General features: G+C 46.9%; 1 protein-coding gene across 1 annotated transcript in view; it reads left to right on the top strand.

The window, feature by feature from the left end:
• Positions 1-15,581, top strand: part of CUX2 (cut like homeobox 2) — a 274,563-nt gene that overhangs the window by 226,807 nt on the left and 32,175 nt on the right. Inside the window, exons 5-10 of the mRNA XM_061603094.1 lie at positions 4,187-4,324; positions 6,322-6,433; positions 7,906-7,982; positions 9,882-9,948; positions 14,956-15,004; positions 15,137-15,241. Coding sequence (XP_061459078.1) covers positions 4,187-4,324; positions 6,322-6,433; positions 7,906-7,982; positions 9,882-9,948; positions 14,956-15,004; positions 15,137-15,241 — 548 coding nt within the window. The remainder of the gene's footprint in view (positions 1-4,186; positions 4,325-6,321; positions 6,434-7,905; positions 7,983-9,881; positions 9,949-14,955; positions 15,005-15,136; positions 15,242-15,581) is intronic.

Genomic DNA, 15,581 nt, shown 5'->3' with positions numbered 1-15,581 from the left:
AAGTACCAAAATAACAACTCCTTGGGTACCATGTAATTTAACCTGGGGAGTAGGGGGGACCATTCACGATTTCATCACAGGCAGCAAAATGTTCTTATCTAGGTACAGGTAAGATATTTGACCTGCAGTGTCTGCTTATTATTTTCACCTCTCTCTCTCTCTCTCTCTCTCTCTCTCTCTCTCTCTCTCTCTCTCTCTCTCTCTCTGTGTGTGTGTGTGTGTGAGTGAGTGAGTGAGAGAGAGAGAGAGAGAGAGAGAGAGAGAGAGAGAGAGAGTCATTAGTTATCCAGGCTTTGAACAAAAACTTGATTGTTAAACCACCTTCATTTTCAATCTGAGGTGCTACCACCTCAGGTTAAGTCTGGACAGTGGTGTGTGAACCCAAGACAAATATACCATTTACCCTCTCAGAGAGGGCAGAAGTTTGTTGTTGTTATGTGCCTTCAAGTCGACGACGACTTATGGCGACCCTATGAATCAGTGACCTCCAAGAGCATCTGTCGTGAACCACCCTATTCAGATCTTGGGAGTTCAGGTCTGTGGATTCTTTTATAGAATCAATCCATCTCTTGTTTGGCCTTCCTCTTTTTCTACTCCCTTCTGTTTTTCCCAGCATTATTGTCTTTTCTAATGAATCATGTCTTCTCATGATGTGTCCAAAGTTTGATAACCTCAGTTTCATCATTTTAGCTTCTAATGGTAATTTGCTTTAATTTGTTCTAACACCCAATTATTTGTCTTTTTCGCAGTCCACAGTATGCACAAAGCTCTCCTTCAGCACCACATTTCAAATGAGTTGATTTTTCTCTTATCTGCTGTTTTCACTGTCCAACTTTCACATCCATACATAGAGATCGGGAATACCATAGTCTGAATGATCCTGACTTTAGTGTTCAGTGATACATCTTTGCATTTGAAGACCTTTTCTAGTTCTCTCACAGCTGCCCTCACCAGTCCTAGCCTTCAGCTGTGAGAGGGCAGAAGTACACCTTTCAAAATAAAATAATGATGCTACCGCTGTGAAATGGCATCCCTGTGCCAATTGACTTGTGGCAAAATTTACCTTGTACCCTGAAGTCCCCATCACAGTATGCATTTTTCCCTGCCTCCAACAGCCAATGATATGGATTAAAGCAGAGATGATGGTGCCATTTCAGCAGTTGCCATGCCCTGTCCTAAAATGGTGGCCAGGATGAAGTTCTTTTCAGGAAAACTACTTCCCTCCTTGAGTTCCACCACTTCCCCCCAATTGGCCACCTTCAGACAATTAGGCATTCCATGGCAAATGATACCTCAATGCCGTCATTCACAAGAACAGTGCAGTATGGCTTCCTTTGGACTTTCCCCGCCTGTAATTCTAGTCCTTGTTTTTAGTGTAATAATTGAGGATTAATTTTATCACTGGTTTCATCTGCAGTTTGAACAAGAGAAGCTTGCTTCATCCCATTGCTCTCATGTTTGCCTAATTTTTGACCTTAGAAATTTTGATTCTCCTCCCTACTCAAATAAAATAAAATAGGAAAAGGGAGGGGAGAGAGAATGAGAAAACACAAATCTACTACAATAGGAGCCATTTTCTTGAACTTATTAAAAAAGATCCAGTCTTGTAAATTAATTTGTTCGTGTTGTACAATGGCAGTGCAGATGGACTCATTAGCATGCACACAACAAATAATTATAGATGAATTTTTTAGCTGGCCTTCCTAATGGGCTTGCTGGGTTAATTATGTCAATGTATAATTACATCGGCCCTGGGAGGCATAATGGAGCACTCCCGCTGAGCAGATGCTGGCTAATGATGGCGCATTGCTGACGGAGAGGAGATGGCCTGTTTGGAATGCACCTGCTTACCTCTGCAGGAACCGCTATTGTCTACGCCCGACACGGCCTAAGTAAACAGGCATTATCGGCAGAACGTGCCGTTGGATGGTAACTGAGGCTGGCCTGCGGCAGCGAGAGAACCAGAGTGGAAAATCCTCTAAGCCTGGGCTGGAAGAGACGTTGCTTAGTATGGCTTTCTCGTTCGCAGGTCCAGCAATATCGCTGGGAGACAGTGAGCAGTTGCAAAGGGCTGCAGGACTGGGCTTCTCGGGCTGCCGTTCCTTGCAAGGTGATACGCAGGCCGTGTCGGACCCCTCTGCCTTCCTAGTAGCTGGCTTGTCTACCCTTGCTTCATCAGCATTGTGTGTTACTTAGTCCCGGCTGCTGTAAATTTGGGGCTGTGCGTGCGACAATCTCTACAGGAGCCGAGCAAACGCTCTGGGTTCAAAATCTGGCTTCCAGAGAATCTTCACTTTTATGTCTCTGTCCCTTATGGGCTCCAAAAACATGCTTGAAAGTTGGGTGGGTAATGCCCAGAACTTGGAAATGTTACTTTTTTTTGAACTACAACTCCCATCAGCCCCAGCCAGCATAGCCACTGGATTGGGCTGATGGGAGTTGTAATTCAAAAAAAGTAACTTTTCCAAGCTCCGGCCAGCTGAAACGTCATTCTGTTTGGACAGATGTAACAAGCCTCTAGTCGTCCTTGCTGCTGCCTCTCGTCCCCACCCACCTTCTTGCAAGGTAGAACAACGTGGATCTATCTGTACACAGAGAGACATGGGCTAAGGCATCCCCCCCCCAGTGATTTAGTGCTGATCTTGATTTACATCATCATTAATAAGTTCATTTATGACTTGTTATGTGAACTGTTTTGCATTTTTTTTCATAGAAGAAGAACAATGATTTAAATACAGGAAAGTAACATGAGATGCAGTGGGATCCCCCTGTAGGGTAGAGAGTGCCGCCGCTGTGTGGGGTGTGTGCATTCACTAGCATACACAATGCTTCCATGTGCTGAGGAATGCTTGCATGAGCATCACCACTTCTTTGGGGTCGGGTGGAGGGGTCAACAAGCTAAACCATTGTGCACATTGAGACCTTCAGCCTGTTCAGGATCCCTGGTTGGTGGGTATCTGTTAGGACAGTAGTTTTTGAATGGTCTTCTGGACCATTCTGAGCCTTATGTGGAGTTCCTCAGCAAAAAGGCTGTTAATGATGCACAAACTTCCCTGAAGGACAGCTGACTCACCTCTCAGATTTCCCCTGCAGTGTGCAGGGCATGTTCTGGGACCTGCCCTGGATAAAACAGCACAGAAAGCTGTTTCTGGGCTACACACTTGAGGAGCGGGGAATCACATGACTGAATGTTCCTCCCCCCCTCTTCCTTGATGTCCCCAAACTTGGAAAGCTAGCTCAAATCCTTCTCCCTGACATTTTAGTTTTCTACATGCGGGGAATCTTTGTACAGAAGAGTGTTCAGTTATATGAGCCCCACTTGCATTACAGTTCCGATACGGGGTTTACCACTTCATTTTCTGTTTTGTCGTAGCTAGGCTTTGATTCCCATGATGTGACTGTGAGGCAAAAACAGGCAGATGAACAGCATTTGCACTCTTGAGATGTGATCCAGGATGCTTTGCAGTGCTTGGGGGCTTTGTGGCAGGCGCTTAGGTTTCATCAGAAAGCAAATTGGAAGCATTCCCCCAAAGCAGAACCATTGACAGTGTTGCATTATAAGACTGTTGTGTCATTTTAAATGCTTTGAAAATCCATGGGGCACAGATCTTTCTATAAAGCAGGTAAATCTGGTTTTGTTTTAAATTGTGCCAGGAGTGTGGGTGCTTTTCCTCCCTGTAACCTCCCACCCCACCTCTCTTCAGCTCCTTACCCTGTGGGTCTTACTTTGCTCTAACAGTTGTGGGTTTTTAAATGGTTGCTGAATTATTCATCCTCTGCTCAGAGGCCTCCTTAGGGTGTAAATGGCCAGCGCATGGGACTCTTGGGTAGCTTCCTGGGCCCCAGTGCTGCGTCAGGGCCCACTGGTGTAGATGCTGGCCCTGGGTCTGCAAGCCACCATTATAAATTTCCCACAATGCGAGGCAGTAATGCTCTGTCAGAGGTATCGTGGGAAATTTAAAATGGCCAGTCATAGCCATCCACCGCTACCACCAGGTAAGTCCCACCAGAGCTCACTTTGCCAAAGCCCTCCTCAAACCTGGAACTGGCTCTCTAAATAGCAAAATAAAAATCAGAAAGTTGACCACTGTTGAGCATTGCTTTGCCTTGCCAGGTTGGCATAGTCGCAGGGCGTGGGGGTTACTAAGCTGACATGCCCACTTTTTGGCCTCTGCCGTCTGTCTAGATCCTGTACCTGCCCTCGAGACGGTGCGGAGCCTTGAAGACCGGCGTCAACAGCTGCACTGCCTCGGTCCTGAAAAACCCCCTTTGAAGGAGCTGAACAGACCATGGAAGAAGAACTCTGAATTCCTGTGTCCAAAAGGTACCAGAAACCACCCTTACGCTTCGGCCCGGTCATTCGTCCCAAGCAGCAGGGCAGAGTGAGGGCATATGCTGGAAATACATGGGAATGCAGAAAGAAAAGGCACAGAATTCAGCCCCCTGGGAATCCCAGGTTTCAGAGTCAAGTTTCAAGCCCTTATGCTTGTGAATATATCTTTGAAAGTGTAGAGGAAACTTCTTTTGAAATCTCAGAAGCTAGAGGAATAGCTGACTACCCATTGCCTTTGAAAATGAAACGGACTGCCTTCAGGTCGATTCCAGCTTATGGCGACCCTATGAATAGGGTTTTCGTGGTAAGCTGTATTCAGAGGGGGTTTACCATTGCCTTCCTCTGAGGCTGAGAGGCAGTGACTGGCCCCAGTCACCGAGGGAGCTGCATGGCTGTGTGGGGATTCAAACCCTGGTCTCCCAGGTCGTAGTCCAACACCTTAACCACTGTGCCACACTGGCTGTCACACCACACTGGCTCTCCCCATTGCCTTTAGTGCCCAGTAAAGTCCCAAGACCCTCCCCCCAACTGGCAGAACCATAATAAATTATGCAGAATAGTAAAAATTGCAGAATCAGTCATGCAAAATAAGATGAAAGGGTAAAATAGGCAAGGTAATGCTGTCCAGCAGTCAAGAGGATGGTATCCAGACTGCAGCTCCCATCATCCTTCACCACTGGCTGTAATGGCTCAGGCGGATGGGAACTGGAGTCCACAAGACCTGGAGGGTACCAAGTTGGCTGCTCCTTCTCTAAGCAAACAATGGTTTTTTCAGCTGTCTGGATTGTTAGGCTGCAGTCAAACACATTTACCGAGGAGAAATAAGGTCAAAGGAAGCTGCCTTACTGATGATCCATTTCGCTCAGTGCAGTCTGCACCAGCTGTGGGGATCCTCTGGCCCTCCAGATGCTGCTGAACTACAATTCCCATCATCTCTGGCCACTGTCCATGCTTGCTAGGGCTGATGGGAGTTGTAGTTCCGCAGCATGTGGAGGGTCAAAGCTTTCCCACACCTGGTCTATCCTGACTGGTTGCAGACCTATCTGGAGATGCCAGGGATTGAACCTAGAACCTCTTGCATGCAAAATGAGTGATCTTCCACTGAGGGCCTAATTGCGCATGACACGATTTGCATCATTTCATTGATTTTTCCTCTGTATGCAAAGCATCTGCTCTTTAGACAGTTTGGACCTTACTTCTGAGTAAACATGTCTAGGATTGTGTGCTGTTAGTGTAAGGACAGGTAGGCAATGTGGTGCCCTGCAGATGATGTTAGACTGCAATTCCCATCATCCTTCACCAATGGCAATGGTTCAAATCCCTTCTCAGATGTGAAGCTCCCTGGTCGACCTTGGGCCAGGCACAGTCTCTCAGTCTAACCTACCTCATAGGTTGGTGTGAGGATAAAATAGGGGAGGGAGAGAACCATGTACGTCACTTTGAGCTCCTTGGAGGAAAGGTGGGGTGTAAATGTAGTAAATGAATGAACATGAATAGCCAGCAGTGACGAGCAGGGGGGTGGGGGGGTGCAGGAGCCTCAGTAACCATCGGTTGCATAGGAAGCCTCAGAAAGATGTGGAAAGAAGGGCAAAATGGTGTGCCCCACTTCGGCTTGGCATCAGCGAGGCCTGACTCCACGCAGGCCCACCAGCCTTGCAGGGCTGTTGCCAGCCACCAGGAGCCAAAGTGGCTCAAAGGAGACCATTAGCGAAGATAACCTAGCCAGGAAGCCTTCACTTTGGTAAACACCAGGGCTGCTCTCAGAACCCCACACCCCTGCTGCGACTCTGGAATGCAATTGACTGCGGAAACGGCAGGGCGCACCTGAAGTCAGTGCCTGGAGGCCTGCTGCCCGCTTGCCATCATCCCTGCCGATTGAGCCCTTGGCCTTGGAAGGCTTCTCCGCCACCTTCCTCCGCTTCTGCCCTGCCCTCCCCCTGCCCTACTTAAGCCTGTCATGCTAACGACGATGATTTTTACACCCCCAGAGCAAAGAGACGGGACGCCTCCCACCGGGGTCGCTATTTCGCTCGCCAGCATCAACAGCAAAGTGCTCCTAACCGAAACCTTGCTACAGAGAAATGAAGCTGAGAAGCAAAAGTACGTGAGTAGTTGCCTGGTGGGGAGGAGTGGAAGTTACAGCTGCCGACTCGAAAAAGCAAGTTTAGAGCTTCTCCCTCCATGGGGCAGAGATCAACTCTATATGTGCATGCATGTGCACAATGCACATTTCAGAATCATAGGACTGGGTTGAACCCAATCCTTCCCCCTCCCGGCAGAGTCCCTCCACGTGTCATGCCTTGCCTTCCACTTGTGGAGGGGTCCACAAATGTTGACTTGCCTTTATCAGTGGTTGACGCCAAGTCTTGGAGGGGAGGGATTGGAGGCTACACTGGGCGTTGTAGAAGTTGCATGAGAGATCCACCAGAGGAGGGGAAAGCAGCTCATTCCTTCTCTTAGAAGAAAGAACCCTCCCCCAACCCTCAGCATGTACCAAAGGGGTTTGGGGGAGGGGTTGTGTCTTGTTTCAGTTTATGTGGTGCGTTTTCTAGAATGCAGGAGCAGTGGGAAGGTCTTGCCACGATGTCTGCCTTCTGCAGAGCCAGCACAGAGAAAGAGACTGCCCCCCAGTCCCCATTGGCCACCTAGCGAGTGGATTTGTGGAGCCCCTTCCTGTCAGACCATTGGGTCTATTGGTGAAAAAATAATGAAACGGACTGCCTTCAAGTCGATCCCGACTTATGGCGACCCTATATTGGTAAAGCACTAAATTTTCTGATGAATTTCTCACATAAATGCTCCTCTTTGTTGGAAACAGAAACCAGGGGATAAATTAGAGTGATATGAAATCCATTCATGCAAGAATTAAAATACAGTCCTGCTTTAATTCACATAAAATGTATGGTAAAAGCAACAGCGTAGAACAGGCTAAGCCAGGAACGTTTTCAGAAGGTTCGTTTAGCGAACAAACCCAGCTGTTCTTTGTAAAGGAATTAGGGGCTCAATACTTCTAGGCATGCACAGAGTGAAGGATTCCCCCCCTCAGGGCCCCTCCAGACTGGTGTTTGATGGTGAATGTATTCTGCAACATGTTCTTCTTAGCACAGTAGCAGTGCATCAGTCGTGGATTCATCCTGCTTTAGTCTGTTCTGTGATGTTTCCCCAATGCTGTCACGTTATTGCTATCCGGAGGGGCTACTGCACATGCAGGAATAAATAAATAAATAAGCTAAGAACATTTGTGGAGTAAAAAAGGGATTTTAGCAGAAAGTTCACTGAAAGAATGAAGCAGCGTGACCACCCCAAAACTTTCTCAGGCACAAAACAATTACTGAAAGCAGGATCGCATATGACCACCCCAATAATATCAAATAGGACAAATCATCATGAATGCACAATAAAAAGGATGCCCTGGAGGGCGAGGGGATGGAGAGAAAGGGGCCCTCAGTCAGCCTGTCTCTTACCTCAGATTGAACTGGGCGTCTGGCTAGAGAGATGGCAGTTCTGTTCTGACTGGGATTTGGCAGCCTTGTAAACACACGAGGGGCCAGCTGAGGTGTGTCTCATTTCAGGGGCCTGCAGGAAGCACAGATCACTTTGGCTGCCCGGCTGGGGGAAGCAGAAGAGAAGATCAAAGTGCTCCATTCAGGTAATTTTTAACAACTGAAACTCAACTCAGTGTCTCTGACTTGGCTCCGGAGGCTTTCCTTGGCTTCATGTTAACTCTCTGCATTCATACATTTGTGAGGCTCAGTGTGGCACCCAGACATGCAAGTAGCTCTTAAATGAAGGCTGTTTTTGTCTTCTAACTCTACCACCATTGGCCACCTAAGGATCTCCTTTGGTCTCTACTGACTCCAGGAATTTCCTCTTGATACCTCTTACTTATTTTATTATTACATTTATATCCCACCTTTCCTCCAAGGAACTCAAGGTGTCATACATAGTACTTCCCATATTATCTGTGAGGTAAGTTAGGATGAGAGATGGCAAATAGTCCAAGGCCACTCAATAAAAACCCTGAGTGGGATTTTAAATCCAGGTCTCCCAGGGCTAGTCCAACACTAACTGCTATACCAGGCTCTCTTATATCTGGCACTTCTTGCCAGGGCACAGTTCCACCCTCCCTCTTCAAATATTTCCATAAATCACCCGCTGTTTTTGTGAGGCCTTCAGCCTAATTTCTTATTTAGTTCTATCCCTGATTGAAACAAAGGCCCAGTTCTCCCTGCAGAGGGAGGCATCAACCTATATCTCTGGGCTGTACCACTTCAGACTTCTCAAAACAAAACAAAACCCCACCTTACTGCACATAAAAAGCTAGCTTAGAACCCTTCTCTCTGAAATCTAGCTTTCTAGGGACAGGGATGTATTTTTTGTATGCAGGCACAGTCATATCATATGCAGTCTTAAGTGGTACAGCCCTGATACAGGTTTATCAGCTCAGTGAGGACAAGACCGAATTCTACATATATGTACCTTTATTAGCATTCATCCTTTCCCTACTTTTTGTTTTGCTACCTTTCTCTTGCCCTGCCCTCCCTTCTCCCTACCAGGTGTCTTCCTATATCTATACTTGCGTAAGGCTGTCATCATGCTGTAATTTGTGTAGCTGCCAATAGGTGGTGCCACAAACTACAGTGTGACGAAAGGCCAGCACTGCTTCTGGCCACCTTCCTCCTCCCTGGCAGGCCTAGGGAAAGGGAATGGTCTAAGTGTTTCTCCCCTTGGTCTCACCACCCCTACTGGTGGGAAGGATTTGTGTCTGTCTCCCCTTTGGCCACTGCCACTGCTGGTGGGTGACGGAATGAAGGAGAGAAGGGTCTGGGGGAAGTGGGGAGGTTGGCACGGGAGTGGGGAGTAGGTGGGGTTGGTGAGTAAAGTGAAGCTAGCAGGAGTAGTCTTGTGTTTGTGTGTGTGTGTGTGTGTGTGTATTCTACAGTAACAACAACAAAATGCTCACAAAGGAACTTACAGGTAAAATCCATCAAAGTTACAGTGGAAAATACAATGGGAACAATTTAAACTTCTTTTTAAAGCATTCTAGACAAAAGTTAAAAGACAACGAGCATTGTAAGCTCCCCAGGGCAGGGATCTGTCTTGTCGCTGCTAATTTTCTGCAAAGCACCACATGATGTTGATTTCATTTTATTGATAAATAATGTGGATATTGCCAAGTTTAAATCAACCTTAGTTGATGAATCACAGGAGTTTCAGACCATTAATTGATCAGCCAGTTGAACCTACGAAAAATTCATAAATGAGTGTGGGGGAGTGGTGTAACTAAAGAAAAAAGCTGGCTAGATCTGATGGGAGTTGTACTCCAAAACATCTGGAGGGTACCAGGTTAGCAAAAGCTGTCCTAGTATTCAACCAAAATCATCATCTCTGCCATTTTCACCACTTGCTAATTATTACTGCAGAGTAATATTCTCGAAAAGGGCGTCCGGTACATCTTTCTTTTGCAGTTCAAACCAAGCATGATCCTTTGGCTTCTTATGGAAATTTATTTCTTATCCTCTTGTTGTTTTCTGCCTTTGCTGATCAGCACTGAAGGCAACACAGACGGAGCTAGTCGACTTGCGGTGTAAATATGATGAAGAGGCAGCTTCAAAGTAAGTCAGTCTGCTTGTTCCATTCAGTGAGATTTATTTAGTCATTTATTTGTATTAATATTTCTAGACCTCTTTTCCACCTAAACAGGTTCAAAATGGCTCACTGTTTTTTAACATGCAAAATCACAGCACTAGAACACTGTGAGTAAAATAGCATCTGCAAAACAACAACATAAAATAGAGTAACAGCGCCAGGGCAATTGAGACCAAAAGCTCAGCAAAATAAAACAAACTTCACAGCTCGCCCATAGTGTGGAGGCCAGAGGAATCTCCAAAGAGAGTTTGGGAGTTGAGGTGCCACCATCAAAAAGATTTGTCCCATGCTGCTTCTAAAGATGGCAGCACAAAGCAAGCCTTACTTATGCTGGAAGTCTTAAATGGGCACTTTCAGACTGGAAGAAAGTGGTCCTCAAAAGAATGCCTTTGAAGAATGATTCATTGTATTCGTTGTATTGTATTATTATGATGTATTTTATTGTAACAGAGATGTACGTCGCCTAGAGTGGCCATAGGCCAGATAGGCGACACATAAATTAAATTATTATTATTATTATGTGTGTTTAGACCATGGAAGAGGGGCTGGGTGGCAAAAGAAACCATGTGCATATAAATATACTAGTAAATGTTAGGATAGATCCTGACTTCTCCTGGGAAGCATAATACATTCCTGGTTGCCACCGGAAAGTATATGAAGGGGCAGCAGAGCTCCTAGTTAGGGACGTTGTGAGGAACGGAAGGAGGGAGGCTTGCCAAAACAAACACTCCTTTTCAAATCCTTGTGCGTAGGTTTTGGCTCAGCCGGGCCCCGCTCAGCCCAGGGCCCACCAGACTTAGCTGGGAGCAGGCAAAGGGGAGGTGGCTGCGGTGTGTTCCAGCATCCCCTGTGGGGAAATGATGCTGTTTGCTGGGGGATGCATGGACTCAGTCCTTTCCCCATGCAGGAGATGGAAGCTCAGAGAGTCCACACTGCTGCCTCTGCCAGTGTTGCTTCTGCTTTCCCAAGTGAAACTTGTGGCCCCTGTGGTGGGCAGGGGGAGGACCCAGGGTTGATGGAAGAGGTGGGGCTCTGAGTACTTGCAAATGTTGTGCACACACTTGCTTGGATCATGTGCAAAAGGCCAAGTCCTTTCCAAGGTGAGAGTAAGGATGTTTGCAAGTCAATGTTCAAGGTGGCCTGCTCTGGGCTGGAACACTGGTTTCTGTTAATGAGATATTCACTCATAAACTGTTACACGGTTTCTGCTCTCTTAATATCTTAGCCTGTTGGGGGTTCAATTAATGACCCCCATTTGGATGGAGAGATGTGCAAGCCTCTCATTATTTTCACATTTTTCTAATAATCAGGGTGTTGGGCTATATGTGCGCCCAAGTTCAGCTTTCTCACTCATGTGGAACTACACTTGCATTGTTTCCCCTCTTCCCCATGACTGAGTGGATCAGTTAGTCTCAAGCATCTCTAGGCAAAATGTCTAGTTCACCTCCATTAAATGAGCTTCTGCAATACCTTGGAATGTTCACTGACATTATTAGCTGCTGAGAATGAATGGGAAAGGGTCAGTCACAGAGCATTGTAATGCCACTACAGAACTGAAGCGTGGTTCAGACAAAAATGTGGAAGGAGGTATAATAAACAGGAGAGCCTAAGGTGTCAGGGACTGGGAGACTGGTGTGGGGGCTGAAAGAACAAGGTGGATGGGAGATAGGTGAAAAACAAGCCAAGCAGACAAAGGACTTGAATTAAGCCTGACACAGGGACAGAAAGGGCTGTGCACTGTTGATAGAAAGAATGGCTGAGAAAGCCTGTAGTTGGGGTTGCCAACTTTTTTTTATCAGTCCTTGCTCCTGTGTCCTTAATAGCACCTTGATCTTCAGTCGTTGGCAGCTGACAGTGTGTATGACTAGGCTGTGAAACTTCATTTGCTGATTTCAACACAGGAAATTGGCATAAGAGCAGGCCAATTTCTGATAGTGGCAACATAACCTGCCAGCCATGAAGCCAAGGTAGGGAAAGTTTTGGGGGGTTGTGGGGTCAGACTGAATTTCACTTGCAAATCTTAAAGTAGCAAACCCTACTTTTGATGGCAAACCTTTGGTAACAATAGGAAGAGTTTTTTTACTCTTCAAAATTCTTCGTATTGAGAGAACCTGAGAAATGCAAATCTCCCTTGACCCTGTTGCTCCACTTCCTCCCATAAAGTTCTGGTTGCCAGGAAGATCCCTGAGGATTCGCAAGCTTCACATTAGTCATTCATGTGATTGTATTTATTTTCCTTGGCTTTGTGTGCCATTTTGTTTTTTTGTCACAAGGCAGGGGTGCCCTTTGCCCACTTCCTTTTTCTGGCAGGCGCCATCCCTGAAAGGCTGCCAAAAGTGGGTAGTGTCCCCCCCCCACATTCTCTTCTTCCAGCTGTTTTGATCGTTCTGTAGCTCTTGCTAACGCTCAGAGGCAACTCCCAAATTCATCGTTCCCTATTATGCAACCAGCTTGGCACACTCATATCATACCAAACCAGATGTTATTTGATTGTGCCCCATAAATCCATTTGCTTGGCACAAGGCAGTAAATAATAATGTCTTTGATCAAGATTGTAGCTGCTACACGTTGAACGAGGAGGAATGAAGGGCAGTGGGGTGGGTGGAGCCAGAATAGGAAGAGCTGCAGTTCAGTGGCAGACCATCTGCCTTCAGTCTCCATCGTCTCCAGGGAGGGCTGGGAATGTCTCCTGCCTGAAACCCTGGAGAGCGGCTGCCAGCCAGTGTGGGCAATACTGAGCTAGACAGACCAGGGGAGCTTCCTATGTTCCCCTGAAATTTGTGACTGCGTAGCACCCACTTCCCTTTTCTTTGGTTTTTTTTATTTTATTTTTTGGCTGGGGGGGTCGGAGAGGCTCCATCTTTCTGGGGGTTCATGCAGCAAGTTTTTTCCCCCTTAATATATAACAATAAATGCATTATGGGATCAAGTGTTTATCTGAAAGAGCGCCTCCAGCCTCATCAAGGATGCCGCGCAACAACATCAGCCTCAAAAGGCCTCCTCTCTATCCCACCAGTTAAAACAGCTAGACTGGTGAGGATTAGGGAGAGGGCTTTTTCAGTTGTGGCTCCCACTCTGTGGAATTCCCTCCCAAACGATCTCCGTCAAGCCCCCGCTGTGATGAGCTTCCGCCGGGCCTTGAAGACCTGGCTCTTCAGACAGGCTTTTGGGGTGGGTTAGGTTTTTTATATTGTTGAGATTTTAATGTTTTAATGTATTTGTATGTTTTTATTCTGTACGTCGCCCAGAGTGGCTGGAAACCAGCCAGATAGGCGACTAATAAATCTAATAAATAAATAAATTAATAAATTAATGTACTTGAGGCTAGAGGAAAGGACACATTGGAGGCTTTGGACATTTGCCCTCCCATGGTTAGCAGAGCCGCTGGGTGGCTGGCTGAGTGGTTTTGTTTTCTCTTTGAACAAGAGATGAAATATTAGTGGGCTATTAATCAGTTAACTATTAATAAGTGATTGTAAATATTCCTCATTGACAAATGTCCACAAGAGGTTGTGCAGGGGGCAATCACACATTCCAGGAACAGGGTGAGTGGAATAGATTGTGTCCATCCAGGGATTTGTGTGTGTGTTACCCATACACAACCAGCACTGAATCTTTCCTGGTTCAGGTTGCTAACACAGAGATTTGCAGGCGTGCATGGCAGCATGGACCCACCCTTGGCTGCTGAATGCGCAAGTTTTGACAGTCAGGAAAAGAGGTGGACCAAGCATTGCAGCAGACCCCACCGGAGTGTCAAGGCAGGAAGGCTGCATCAGTGTTGGACAGGAGGATCTGTCCAGCAGCAGAGGCAGGAGGGCCTGAACCTTCTCGTTCTGTTATCTTTTCGGCTCCTATTGAAGACCTTCCTCTTTCAACAAGCCTTTTAAGTTGAGACCTTATCCCAGTCTGCGTCTGTGTTGGAATTGCTTTTTAAGATGTTTTAAAACTTTTTTTTTAATGTTTTTAACCTTTTTTTAAGATGTCTTGGAAGCTTTTAAAAATACTTTTCTAAATATGTTTTGTTTTAATGTATTTTAAAGTCTGCTTTTATGAGGTTTTAAATTGTTTTTAGTGCTTTTGTTTGCTGCCCTGGGCTCCTGCTGGGAGGAAGGGCGGGATATAAATCAAATAATAAATAAATAAATAAATCTCAAGGGGCTGAGTGAGCTAAGTAAAACTAAGTAAACTAAATTAAGCAGATGAGCAAGCAGATGAAGGAACTAGCAGGCCATGAGGGGTGGATCAGGCAGGGAACTGACAGGTGGATATATCTGCCAGAAGACTAGGAATCTGGCTATTGCCTCGGCAAGGATCCTGAAAGTATTTGCACTGCAGGCAACCTAGATCAGGAGCCATCTGTGGCGGGTGGGCAGGCAGCAGGCCACACTGGATCCAGGGAGAATGAATGTTCTTCCCTTTTCCTCCACTCTGCACCTTTGAGTGGGTCATCACAAGGGGGCACTAGCGCCCAGACTAGAAAGCTCCTGGTTCGCATCTTGCCTGACCCTGCACAAATGGTCAAATCCACAGAAGGGAAAGAGCAGAAAGGAATCCTTCCAGGAATGAACTTTGTCACCCATCTCATTCCTCTCCAGAGCATCCTGACTGCTGAATAAAGTTGGCACCATCAATCAGGGAGGGCTTTTGCCACTGCAGGCACAGCAATTGCATGAAGATCAGTATATTTACACATAACTTTACACGTAGCTTTCGGAGCATGGAATATTTCCTGTGACCTTTTTTTCCTCTGCTTTTCCTTACAAGCCAAACATTTTGCCATCCCACGGTGAAACTTGGGCAGGGTCCCCAGAGGCCTGGCAATAACATTGCCTCAGGTCCAGATCCGGCCCGCCTGTTGGACATTTCCTGTGCCCGCTGTGCCACACATTTCTGTAAAGTAAAGCAGCCTCCTGTCCAAGCGCTGTGCATCTTCCTACATGTTATAACTGATTGCCTTTGCTTTGCTACTCCAGGACAGATGAAGTGGCCATGATTATGACGAACCTTGAAAAAGCCAATCAGGTAACAATGAGGAAAGGTGGGGAGGGGCTTTTGGATTACTGGTGAGCACAAGTTGAGGACCTGGAGAAGCTGACTGCCTGGGATCTCTGTTCTTGGCCAGGTGCACTGACCCCTGCCTCTATTTCCTTCCAGAGAGCCGAGGCCGCCCAGAGGGAGGTGGAGAGCCTGCGGGAACAGCTTGCGTCTGTAAACAGCTCCCTGCGCCTGGCTTGCTGCTCTCCCCAAGGACCCAGCGGGGTGAGGGGAGGAAGGAGGCCTTCATGGGGCCCATTCACGTGGCCTATTCACGTGGCCTACATCAGCCTTCCCCAACCTGGGGCCCTCAAGATGTTTTAGGAGCTGCAACACCCACTGGGGTCTGGAGGGTGCCAGGTTGGGGAAGGGTGGCCTAAGTGAACTGATCCACAAATCCCAAAAGAAATATTTGAGAGATTTTATGTGCCGGGGATTCTGTGTCTTGCCCTGGGAACCTCAGGAGGCTGGATTAGCCTGGTGAGCTACAGGAGATTGCACATGCCCAGGCCCCAGAGCCCTCTTTAGCTCAGAAGGGAACAGAGGCATGCAGCGTTGGCCTCTG

Source organism: Rhineura floridana, chromosome 19 (genome assembly GCF_030035675.1).
Source record: "Rhineura floridana isolate rRhiFlo1 chromosome 19, rRhiFlo1.hap2, whole genome shotgun sequence".
NCBI lineage: Eukaryota > Metazoa > Chordata > Lepidosauria > Squamata > Rhineuridae > Rhineura > Rhineura floridana.
The sequence above is the reverse complement of the archived record's forward strand: the minus strand, read 5'-3'. Positions and strand labels throughout refer to the sequence as shown.